Below are 11,355 nucleotides of genomic sequence, written 5' to 3' on the forward strand. Positions count from 1 at the left end.
TAGCGAGAGATGGAGGGAGAGAGAGAGGGGCAGTGAGAGACGGGAGCGAGAGATGGAGAGAGAGAAGGGGAGCGAGAGACGGAGAGAGAGAAATGGGTTGCGAGAGATGGAGAGAGAGAGGGGGAGCGAGAGACAGTGAGAGAGAGCGAGAGACGCAGAGGGAGAGGGGGAGTGAGAGACGGAGAGAGAGAAAGAGGGAGCGAGAGACGAAGAGAGAGAGGGGGAGCGAGAGACAGAGATGGGAGGGACCGAGAGACGGAGAGAGAGAGAGAGAGAGGGGTAGCGATAGACGGAGAGGGAGAGGGGGAGAGAGAGAAAGAGAGAGTGCGAGCGAGAGACGGAGAGAGAGAGAGAGGCAGCGAGAGACGGTGAAAGGGGGGGCGAGTGATGGAGACAGAGAGCAGGAGCGAGAGATGGAGAGAGTGAGAGGGTGAGTGAGAGACAGAGAGGGGAAGTGAGATACGGAGAGCGAGAGGGGAGCGAGAGAGGGGGAGATAGAGATGGAGAGAGAGAGGGGGAGCAAGAGACGGAGAGAGAGGGGGGAAGCGAGAGACGGAGAGAGAGAGGGGGAGTGAGAGATGGAGAGGGGAAGTGAGATTCGTGGAGAGAGTGGGGAGCGAGAGAGAGGGGGGAGAGAGAAGAGTTGCGAGAGAGGGTGAGAGAGAGGAGTTGTGAGAGACAAAGAGAGAGCGGGAGCGAGAGACAGAGAGAAAGGTAGGGAGTGAAAGACGGAGAGAGAGAGAGAGATGTAGTGAGAGACGGAGAGAGAGGGGGGTGCCAGATACGGAGAGAACGAGGGGGAGCGTGAGAGAGAGAGAGAGAGGGAGCGAGAGAGAGAGAGAGTGAGGGGGCAGCGAGAGAGGGGAAGCGAGAGATGGAGAGAGAGAGGGGGAGTGAGCGATGGAGAGAGAGAGAGAGGGACAGTGAGAGATGGGAAGCGAGAGATGGAGAGAGGGAAGGGGAGCGAGAGACGGAGAGAGAGAGAGGGAGCGCGAGAAGGAGAGAGGGAGTGGGACCGAGAGACGGAGAGAGAGAAATGGGTTGCGAGAGTTGGAGAGAGAGAGGGGGAGCGAGAGACGGAGAGAGAGAGCGAGAGACGCAGAGGGAGAGGGGGAGTGAGAGATGGTGAGAGAGAGGGGGAGTGAGAGACGGAGAGGGGAAGTGAGAGACGGAGAGAGAGAGTGGAAGCGAGAGACGGAGAGAGAGAGTGGGAGCGAGAGACGCAGAGAGAGTGGGGGTAGCGAGAGATGGAGGGAGAGAGAGAGGGGCAATGAGAGACGGGAGCGAGAGATGGAGAGACAGAAGGGGAGCGAGAGACGGAGAGAGAGAGAGGGAGCTCGAGACGGAGAGAGGGAGTGGGAGCGAGAGCTGGAGAGAGAGAAATGGGTTGCGAGTGATGGAGAGAGAGAGGGGGAGCGAGAGACGGTGAGAGAGAGCGAGAGACGCAGAGGGAGAGGGGGAGTGAGAGACGGAGAGAGAGAAAGGGGGAGCGAGAGACGAAGAGAGAGAGGGGGAGCGAGAGACAGAGATGGGAGGGACCGAGAGACGGAGAGAGAGAGAGAGAGAGGGGTAGCGAGAGACGGAGAGGGAGAGGGGGAGAGAGAGAAAGAGAGAGTGCGAGCGAGAGACGGAGAGAGAGAGAGAGGCAGCGAGAGACGGTGAAAGGGGGGGGCGAGTGATGGAGACAGAGAGTGGGAGCGAGAGACGGAGAGAGTGAGAGGGTAGTGAGAGACGGAGAGGGGAAGTGAGATACGGAGAGCGAGAGGGGGAGCGAGAGAGGGGGAGCGAGAGATGGAGAGAGAGAGGGGGAGCAAGAGACGGAGAGAGAGGGGGGAAGCGAGAGACGGAGAGAGAGAGGGGGAGTGAGAGATGGAGAGGGGAAGTGAGAGACGGGGAGAGAGAGGGGGAGCGAGAGAGAGGGGGGAGAGAGAAGAGTTGCGAGAAAGGGTGAGAGAGAGGAGTTGTGAGAGACGAAGAGAGAGCGGGAGCGAGAGACAGAGAGAAAGGAAGGGAGCGAAAGACGGAGAGAGAGAGAGAGATGTAGTGAGAGACGGAGAGAGAGGGCGGTGCCAGATACGGAGAGAACGAGGGGGAGCGAGAGAGAGAGAGAGAGAGGGAGCGAGAGAGAGAGAGAGAGTGAGGGGGCAGCGAGAGAGGGGAAGCGAGAGATGGAGAGAGAGAGGGGGAGTGAGAGATGGAGAAAGAGAGGGGGAGTGAGAGACGTAGAGGGGGAGTGAGAGACGGAGAGAGAGAGGCTGCGAGAGATGGTGAAAGGGGGGGCGAGTGATGGAGAGAGAGAGCGGGAGCGAGAGACGGAGAGAGTGAGAGTGGGAGTGAGAAACGGAGAGTGAGAGGGGTAGCGAGAGATGGAGAGTGAGAGGGGGAGCGAGAGTCGGAGAGTGAAAGCGGGAGTGAGAGATGGAGAGTGAGAGGGGGAGCGAGAGACGGAGAGAGAGAGCGATGGCGCAGATGGAGAGGGGGAGCGAGAGACGGAGAGAGCTAGCCAGAAAGAGAGAGCGGGGGAACGAGAGACGGAGAAAGAGAGAAGTGGAGAGAGATGGTGGGAGCGAGAGACGGGGGGACCGAGAGAGGGGTTGAGAGAGAGAGAGGGGTGAGTGAGAGATGGAGAGAGAGAGAGGGGCAGTGTGAGACTGGGAGCGAAAGATGGAGAGAAAGAAGGGGAGCGAGAGACGGAGAGACGGAGAGAGAGAGAGGGAGCGAGAGATGGAGAGAGAGAGGGGGACTGAGAGACGGAGAGGGGAAGTGAGAGACTGGGAGAGAGAGAGAGGGGGAGCGAGAGACGCAGAGAGAGAGGGAGAGAGAGAGCGAGAGAGAGCGGAAGCAAGAGACGGAGAGTGAGGGGGGAAGCGAGAGACGGAGAGAGAGAGGCGGAGTGAGAGATGGAGAGGGGAAGTGATATACGGGGAGAGAGAGAGGGGGAGCGACAGGGGGAGCGAGAGGGAGAGAGAGAGGGAGAGAGAGAGGGCGAGAGAGGGGGAGAGAGAGAGAAAGAGAGAGAGAGGGAGAGAGAGAACGGGAGCGAGAGATGGAGAGTGAGGGGGGAGCGAGAGTCGGGGAGAGAGAGCGAGAGATGCAGATGGAGAGGGGGAGCGAGACACAGAGAGAGAGAGGGGGAGCGAGAGATGGAGAGAGAAAAAGGGAGCGAGAGAGGAAGCGAGAGATGGAGAGAGAGAGGCTAGAGAGAGAGGGGGAGCAAGAGACGGAGAGAGTGAGATTGGGCGAGAGACGCAGAGAGAAGAGGTTGCGAGAGACGGCGAGAGAGGGGGGAGCGAGAGAACGAGAGAGAGAGAGAGAGCGAGAGACACAGAGAGGGGGAGCGAGAGACGCAAGAGAGAGAGTGGTATTTTGAGACAGAGAGAGAGAGAGGGGTAGCGAGAGATGGAGAGAGAGAGAGGGGGTGTGAGAGACGGAGAGAGAGGGGGAGCGAGAGACGGAGAGAGAGGCGGAGAGCTAGAGAGGGGGGAGCGAGAGATGGAGAAAGAGAGAGGGGGAGCCAGAGATGGAGAGAGAGAGACGGGGAGCGAGAGATGGAGAGAGAGAGGGGGAGCGAGAGACGGAGAGACGGAGAGAGAGAGATGGGGCGCGAGACGGAGAGAGGGAGTGGGAGCGAGAGACGGAGAGAGAGAGAGGAGTTGCTAGAGACGGAGAGAGAGAGAGGGAGTGCGAGACGGAGAGAAAAAGTGGGAGCGAGAAATGGAGAGAGAGAGAGGAGTTGCGAGAGACGGAGAGGGAGAGAGGGAGTGGGAGCGAGAGACGGAGAGAGAGTGAAGAGTTGCGAGAGTCGGTGAGAGAGAGGAGTTGTGAGAGACGAAGAGAGAGCGGGAGCGAGAGATAGAGAGAAAGGTAGGGAGCGAAAGACGGAGAGAGAGAGAGAGAGATGTAGTGAGAGACGGAGAGAGAGGGGGTGCCAGAGACGGAGAGAACGAGGGGGAGCGAGAGAGAGAGAGATGGAGCGAGAGGGAGCGAGAGACAGAGAGAGAGAGGTGGCAGCGAGAGAGGGGAAGCGAGATATGGAGAGAGAGAGCGGGAGTGAGAGATGGAGAGAGAGAGGGGGAGTGAGAGCCGGAGAGGGGAAGTGAGAGACAGAGAGAGGGAGGGGGAGCGAGAGACGGAGAGCGAGAGGGGAACGAGAGACACAGAGAGAGTGGGGGTAGCGAGACATAGAGAGAGAGAGGGGCAGTGAGAGACGGGGAGCGAGACTTGGAGAGAGAGAAAGGGAGCGCGAGACGGAGAGAGGGAGTGGGAGCGAGAGACGGAGAGAGAGAGATGGGTTGCGAGAGACGGAGAGAGAGATGGGGAGCGAGAGACGAAGAGAGAGAGGGGGAGTGCGAGACGCAGAGTGAGAGGGGTAGCGAGCGATGGAGGGTGAGAGGGGGAGCGAGAATCGGAGAGTGAAAGGGGGAGCGAGAGATGGAGAGTGAGAGGGGGAGCGAGAGACGGAGTTAGAGAGCGAGAGGCGCAGATAGAGAGGGGGAGCGAGAGACGGAGAGAGATAGCCGGAAAGAGAGAGCGGGGGAACGAGAGACGGAGAGAGAGTGAGTGAGAGAGGGGAGAGCGAGAGACGGAGAGAGAGTCAGTGAGAGAGGGGAGAGCGAGAGACGGCGAGAGAGAAGGGGAGCGAGGGACGGAGAGAGAGAGAGGGAGCGAGAGATGGAGAGAGAGAGGGTGAGCGAGAGCGGGAGCAAGAGACAGAGAGAGAGAGAGGAGGAGCGAGAGACGGGGAGAGGGGGAGCGAGAGATGGAGAGAGAGAGGGGGAGCGAGAGACAGAGAGAGAGGGAGCGAGAGACTGGGAGAGAGAGAGAGAAGGAGCGAGAGACACAGAGGGAGTGAGAGATGGAGAGTGAGAGATGGAGAGTGAGAGATGGAGAGTGAGAGATGGCGAGTGAGAGATGGAGAGTGAGATAGTGGGGGAGAGAGAGAGGGGAAGCGAGAGATGGAGTGAGAGAGGGGGGGCGAGAGACGGAGCGAGGGAGCGAGAGACGGGGAGAGAGCGAGAGATGGGGAGCAAGAGAGGGAGAGGGGAAGCGAGAGACGGAGAGAGAGAGACAGAGGGAGAGCGAGCGACGATGGGAGAGAGGTGCCGTGAGAGACGAAGAGAGAGGGGGTGCGAGAGACAGAGAGAACGAGGGGGAGTGAGAGATGGAGAGAGAGAGAGAGAGAGTGAGCGGGAGAGAGAGAGAGAGAGAGAGGGAGCGAGAGAGAGAGAGAGGGGGAGCGAGAGAGCGGAAGCGAGAGACGGAGAGAGAGAGGGGGAGTGAAAGATGGAGAGAGAGAGGGGGAGTGAGAAACGGAGAGGGGAAGTGAGATACGGAGAGACAGAGGGGGAGCGAGAGACGCAGAGTGAGTGGGGGTAGCGAGAGATGGAGAGAGAGAGAGAGGGGCAGTGAGAGACGGGGAGCGAGAGATAGAGAGAGAGAGAGGGAGTGCGAGACGGAGAGAGGGAGTGGGAGCGAGAGACGGAGAGAGAGAGATGGGGTGCGAGAGACGGAGAGAGAGATGGGGAGCGAGAGACGGAGAGAGAGAGCGAGAGACGCAGAGGGAGAGGGGGAGTGAGAGACGGAGAGAGAGAGTGGGGGAGCGAGAGACGAAGAGAAAGAGGGGGAGCAAGAGACAGAGATGGGGGGGACTGAGAGACGGAGAGAGAGAGAGAGAGAGGTGTAGCAAGAGACGGAGAGGGAAAGGGGGAGAGAGAGAAAGAGAGAGGGCGAGCGAGAGATGGAGAGAGAGAGAGGAAGCGAGAGACGGAGAGAGAGGGAGCGAGACACTGGGAGAGAGAGAGAGAAGGAGCGAGAGACACAGAGGGAGTGAGAGATGGAGAGTGAGAGATGGAGAGTGAGAGATGGAGAGTGAGAGATGGCGAGTGAGAGATGGAGAGTGAGATAGCGGGTGAGAGAGAGGGGGGAAGCGAGAGATGGAGTGAGAGATCGGGGGCGAGAGACGGAGAGAGGGAGCGAGAGATGGGGAGAGAGCGAGAGATGGGGAGCGAGAGAGGGAGAGGGGAAGCGAGAGACGGAGAGACGGAGAAGGAGGGGGTGCGAGAGACAGAGAGAACGAGGGGGAGTGAGAGATGGAGAGAGAGAGAGAGAGAGAGAGTGAACGGGAGAGAGAGAGAGAGTGAGGGGGAGCGAGAGAGCGGAAGCGAGAGACGGAGATAGAGAGGGGGAGTGAGGGACGGAGAGAGAGAGGGGGAGTGAGAGACGGAGCGTGGAAGTCAGATACGGAGAGAGAGAGGGGGAGCGAAAGAGGGAGAGCGAGAGATTGAGAGAGAGAGCAGGAGCAAGAGACGGAGAGAGAGGGGGGGAGCGAGAGATGGAGCGAGAGAGCGAGAGTAGAGAGAGAGAGGGGGAGCGAGAGACGGAGAGAGAGAGCGGGGGAACGAGAGACGGAGAGAGAGTTGAGGTGAGAGAGTGGGGAGCGAGAGAGGGAGGGAGCGAGAGATGGAGGGAGAGAGGGGGAGCCAGAGACGGAGAGAGAGAGAGAGAGAGGGAGATACAGACGGAGAGTGAGAGGGGGAGCGAGAGACGGATCGAGAGGGGTAGCGAGAGACGGTGAGAGTGGGAGCGAGAGACTGAGGGAGAGAGAGGGAGCGAGAGACTGGGAGAGAGAGAGAGGGAGCGAGAGATGGAGAGATGGAGACAGGGGTAGCGAGAGATGGAGAGAGAGAGAGAGACGGGGAGCGAGAGACAGAGAGAGCGAGAGAGGGGGTGTGAGAGATGGAGAGAGAGAGGGGGAGCGAGAGATGGCGAGAGAGAGCGGGAGGGAAAGGAGGAGTGAGAGAGCGAGAGATGGAGAGAGAGAGAGAGGGAGCGAGAGACGGTGAGAGAGGGAGCGAGAGACGATGAGAGAGAGAGAGTGAGCGAGAGACGGAGAGAGAGGGGAAGAGATAGACGGAGATAGACAGAGGGGGAGCGAGAGACGGAGAGTGAGAGATGGAGAGAGGGAGGGGGAGCAAGAGACGGAGAGAGTGAGGGTGGGCGAGAATCGGAGAGTGATAGCGAGGGGGTGAGAGTGAGGGGGAGCGAGAGACAGAGATAGGTGGGGAGCGAGAGACGGAGAGAGAGAGAGAGAGAGGAGTAGCGAGAGTCGGAGAGAGAGAGGGGGAGAGAGAGACAGAGAGAGAGAGAGTGAGCGAGAGACTGAGAGAGAGAGAGAAGCAGCGAGAGACGTAGAAAGGGGGGGGCGAGTGATGGAGAGAGAGAGCGGGAGAGAGAGACGGAGAGAGTGAGAGGGGAACGAGAGACGGAGAGTGAGAGGGGGAGCGAGAGACGAAGAGTGAGAGGGGGAGCGAGAGTCGGAGAGTGAAAGGGGGAGCGAGAGACGGAGAGTAAGAGGGGGAGTGAGAGATCGAGAGAGAGAGCGAGAGACGCAGATGGAGAGGGGGAGCGAGCGACGGAGAGAGAGAGCCAGAAAGAGAGAGCGGGGGAACGAGAGATGGAGAGAGAGTGGGTGAGAGAGGGGAGAGCGAGAGACGGAGAGAGAGAGCGAGAGACGCTGATGGAGATGGGGAGCGAGAGACGGAGAGAGAGAGCGAGAGACGCAGATGAAGAGGGGGAGCGAGAGACGGAGAGAGAGAACCGGAAAAAGAGAGCGGGGTAACGAGAGATGTAGTGAGAGTGGGTGAGAGAGGGGGGAGCGAGAGACGGAGAGAGAGAAGGGGAGCGTGGCCGGGAGAGAGTGAGGGAGCGAGAGATGGAGAGAGAGAGGGAGAGCTAGAGACGGAGAGAGAGAGAGAGCGACAGACAAAGAGTGAGAGGGGGATCGAGAGAAGGAGAGAGAGAGAGGGGGAGCGAGAGATGAAGAGAGAGAGGGGGAGCGAGAGATAGAGATAGGAGGGGAGCGAGAGACGGAGAGAGAGAGAGAGAGAGGTGTAGCGAGTGATGGAGAGAGAGAACGGGAGCGAGAGATGGAGAGAGTGAGAGTGGGAGCGAGAGGCGGAGAATGAGAGGGGGAGCGAGAGAAGGAGAGTGAGAGGGGAGCGAGAGTCGGAGAGTGAAAAGGGGAGCGAGAGACTAAGAGTGAGAGGGGAGCGAGAGACGGAGAGAGAGGGGGGAGCGAGAGACGGAGAGAGAGGCGGAGAGCTAGAGAGGGGGGAGCGAGAGATGGAGAGTGAGAGAGGGGGAGCCAGCGATGGAGAGAGAGACGGGGAGCGAGAGATGGAGAGAGAGAGGGGGAGCGAGAGATGGAGAGATGGAGAGAGAGAGATGGAGCGCGAGACGGAGAGAGGGAGTGGGAGCGAGAGACGCAGAGAGAGAGAGGAGTTGCGAGAGACAGAGAGAGAGAGAGGGAGCGTGAGACGGAGAGAAAAGTGGGAGCGAGAGACGGAGAGAGAGAGAGGATTTGCGAGAGACAGAGAGGGAGAGAGGGAGTGGGAGCGAGAGACGGAGAGAGAGAGAAGAGTTGCGAGAGACGGTGAGAGAGAGGAGTTGTGAGAGACGAAGAGAGAGCGGGAGCGAGAGACAGAGAGAAAGGTAGGGAGCGAAAGACGGAGTGAGAGAGAGAGATGTAGTGAGAGACGGAGAGAGAGGGGGGTGCCAGAGTCGGAGAGAACGAGGGGGAACGAGAGAGAGAGAGAGAGTGGGAGCGATAGGGAGCGAGAGACAGAGAGAGAGAGGTGGCAGCGAGAGACGGGAAGCGAGATACCGAGAGAGAGACTGGGAGTGAGAGCCGGAGAGGGGAAGTGAGAGACGGAGAGAGAGAGGGGGAGCGAGAAACGGAGAGAGAGAGGGAGAGCGAGAGACGCAGAGAGAGTGGGGGTAGCGAGAGATTGAGAGAGAGAGAGAGGGGCAGTGAGAGACGGGGAGCGAGAGATAGAGAGAGAGATGGGTTGCGAGTGACGGAGAGAGAGATGGGGAGCGAGAGACGGAGAGAGAGAGAGAGAGACGCAGAGGGAGAGGGTGAGTGAGAGACGGAGAGATAGAGTGGGGGAGCGAGAGACGAAGAGAGAGAGGGGGAGCAAGAGACAGAGATGGGGGGACTGAGAGACGGAGAGAGAGAGAGAGAGGGGTAGCGAGAGACGGAGAGGGAGAGGGGGAGACAGAGAAAGAGAGAGGGCGAGCGAGAGACGGAGAGAGAGAGAGAGGCAGCGTGAGACGTTGAAGGGGGAGGGGCGAGTGATGGACAGAGAGAGCGGGAGCGAGAGACGGAGAGAGTGAGAGGGGGAGTGAGAGACGGAGAGTGAGAGGGGTAGCGAGAGATGGAGGTTGAGAGGGGGAGCGAGACTCGGACAGTGAAAGGAAGAGCGAGAGATGGAGAGTGAGAGGGGGAGCGAGAGACGGAGAGAGAGAGTGAGCGGTGCAGATGGAGAGGGGGAGCGAGAGACGGAGAGAGATAGCTGGAAAAAGAGAGCGGGGAACGAAAGACGGAGAGAGAGTGAGTGAGAGAGGGGAGAGCGAGGGACGGAGAGAGAGTGAGTGAGAGAGGGGAGAGCGAGAGACGGAGAGAGAGAAGGGGAGCGAGGGACGGAGAGAGAGAGAGGGAGCGAGAGATGGAGAGAGAGGGTGAGCGAGAGCGGGAGCAAGAGATATAGAGAGAGAGAGGGGTATCGAGAGAAGGTGAGAGGGGAAGCGAGAGATGGAGAGAGAGAGGGGGAGCGAGAGACGGAGAGAGAGGGAGCGAGAGACAGAGAGAACGAGGGGGAGTGAGAGATGGAGAGAGAGAGAGTGAGAGAGAGTGAGCGGGAGAGAGAGAGAGAGAGAGAGAAGGGAGCGAGAGAGAGAGAGAGGGGTGCGAGAGAGCGGAAGCGAGAGACGGAGAGAGAGGGGTTGGAGCGAGAGATGGAGCGAGAGAGCGAGAGTAGAGAGAGAGAGAGGAGCGAGAGACGGAGAGAGAGAGCGGGGGAACGAGAGACGGAGAGAGAGTTTAGGTGAGAGAGGGGGGAGCGAGAGAGGGAGGGAGCGAGAGATGGAGGGCGAGAGGGGGAGCCAGAGACGGAGAGAGAGAGAGAGAGAGGGAGCTACAGACAGAGAGTGAGAGAGGGAGCGAGAGACGGAAAGAGAGGGGTAGCGAGAGACGGTGAGAGGGGAAGCGAGAGACAAAGGGAGAGAGAGGGAGCGAGAGACTGGGAGAGAGAGAGAGGGAGCGAGAGATGGAGAGATGGAGACAGGGGTAGCGAGAGATGGAGAGAGAGAGAGGGAGCGAGAGACGGAGAGAGCGAGTGAAGGGGAGTGAGAGACGGAGAGAGAGAGGGGGAGGGAAAGGAGGAGAGAGACAGAGCGAGAGACGGAGAGAGAGAGAGAGGGAGCGAGAGATGGTGAGAGAGGGAGCGAGAGATGGAGAGAGAGAGGGTGAGCGAGAGCGGGAGCAAGAGACATAGAGAGAGAGAGGGGTATTGAGAGACGGTGAGAGGGGGAGCGAGAGATGGAGAGAGAGAGGGGGAGCGAGAGACGGGAGAGAGAGGGAGCGAGAGACTGGGAGAGAGAGAGAGAAGGATCGAGAGACACAGAGTGAGTGAGAGATGGAGAGTGAGAGATGGAGAGTGAGAGATGGCGAGTGTGAGATGGAAAGTGAGATAGCGGGGGAGAGATGAGGGGAAGCGAGAGCTGGAGTGAGAGAGGGGGGGCGAGAGACTGAGAGAGGGAGCGAGAGACGGGGAGAGAGCGAGAGATGGGGAGCGAGAGAGGGAGAGGGGAAGCGAGAGACGGAGAAAGAGAGAGAGAGGGGGAGCGAGCGACGATGGGAGAGAGGTGCCGTGAGAGACGGAGAGAGAAGGGGTGCGAGAGACAGAGAGAACGAGGGGGAGTGAGAGATGGAGAGAGAGAGAGTGAGAGAGAGAGAGGGAGCGAGAGACGGAGAGAGAGGGGAAGCGATAGACGGAGATAGAGAGAGGGGGAGCGAGAGACGGGGAGTGAGAGATTGAGAGAGGGAGGGGAGCAAGACATGGAGAGAGTGAGGGTGGGCGAGAATTGGAGACTGATAGCGAGTGGGTGAGAGTGAGGGGAAGCGAGAGACAGAGATAGGTGGGGAGCGAGAGACGGAGAGAGAGAGAGAGAGGAGTAGCGAGAGTCGGAGAGAGAGAGGGGGAGAGAGAGACAGAGAGAGAGAGGGTGAGCGAGAGACGGAGAGAGAGAGAGAGGCAGCGAGAGACGGAGAAAGGGGGGGCGAATGATGGAGAGAGAGAGCGGGAGCGAATGACGGAGAGAGTGAGAGGGGGAGCGAGAGACGGAGAGTGAGAGGGGGAGCGAGAGACGGAGAGTGAGAGGGGAGCGAGAGTCGGAGAGTGAAAGGGGGAGCGAGAGACGGAGAGTGAGAGGGTGAGCGAGAGATGGAGAGAGAGAGCGAGAGACGCAGATGGAGAGGGGGAGCGAGAGACGGAGAGAGAGAGCCGGAAAGAGAGA

At 59.7% G+C, this 11,355-nt stretch overlaps 1 protein-coding gene across 1 annotated transcript; it reads left to right on the top strand.

Moving 5' to 3' along the window:
- Positions 1-3,178: 3,178 nt before the first annotated feature.
- LOC139241866 (RNA-binding protein 25-like) lies at positions 3,179-11,091 on the top strand (the record flags this gene model as incomplete). The annotated part of the gene is made up of 2 exons (XM_070870107.1): positions 3,179-3,229; positions 11,020-11,091. Coding segments are annotated over 2 exons (123 nt in total), but the record flags the coding sequence as incomplete, so codon positions are not given.
- Positions 11,092-11,355: the final 264 nt, after the last annotated feature.

The sequence above is a fragment of the Pristiophorus japonicus genome, unplaced genomic scaffold (genome assembly GCF_044704955.1).
Source record: "Pristiophorus japonicus isolate sPriJap1 unplaced genomic scaffold, sPriJap1.hap1 HAP1_SCAFFOLD_114, whole genome shotgun sequence".
Classification (NCBI taxonomy): domain Eukaryota; kingdom Metazoa; phylum Chordata; class Chondrichthyes; family Pristiophoridae; genus Pristiophorus; species Pristiophorus japonicus.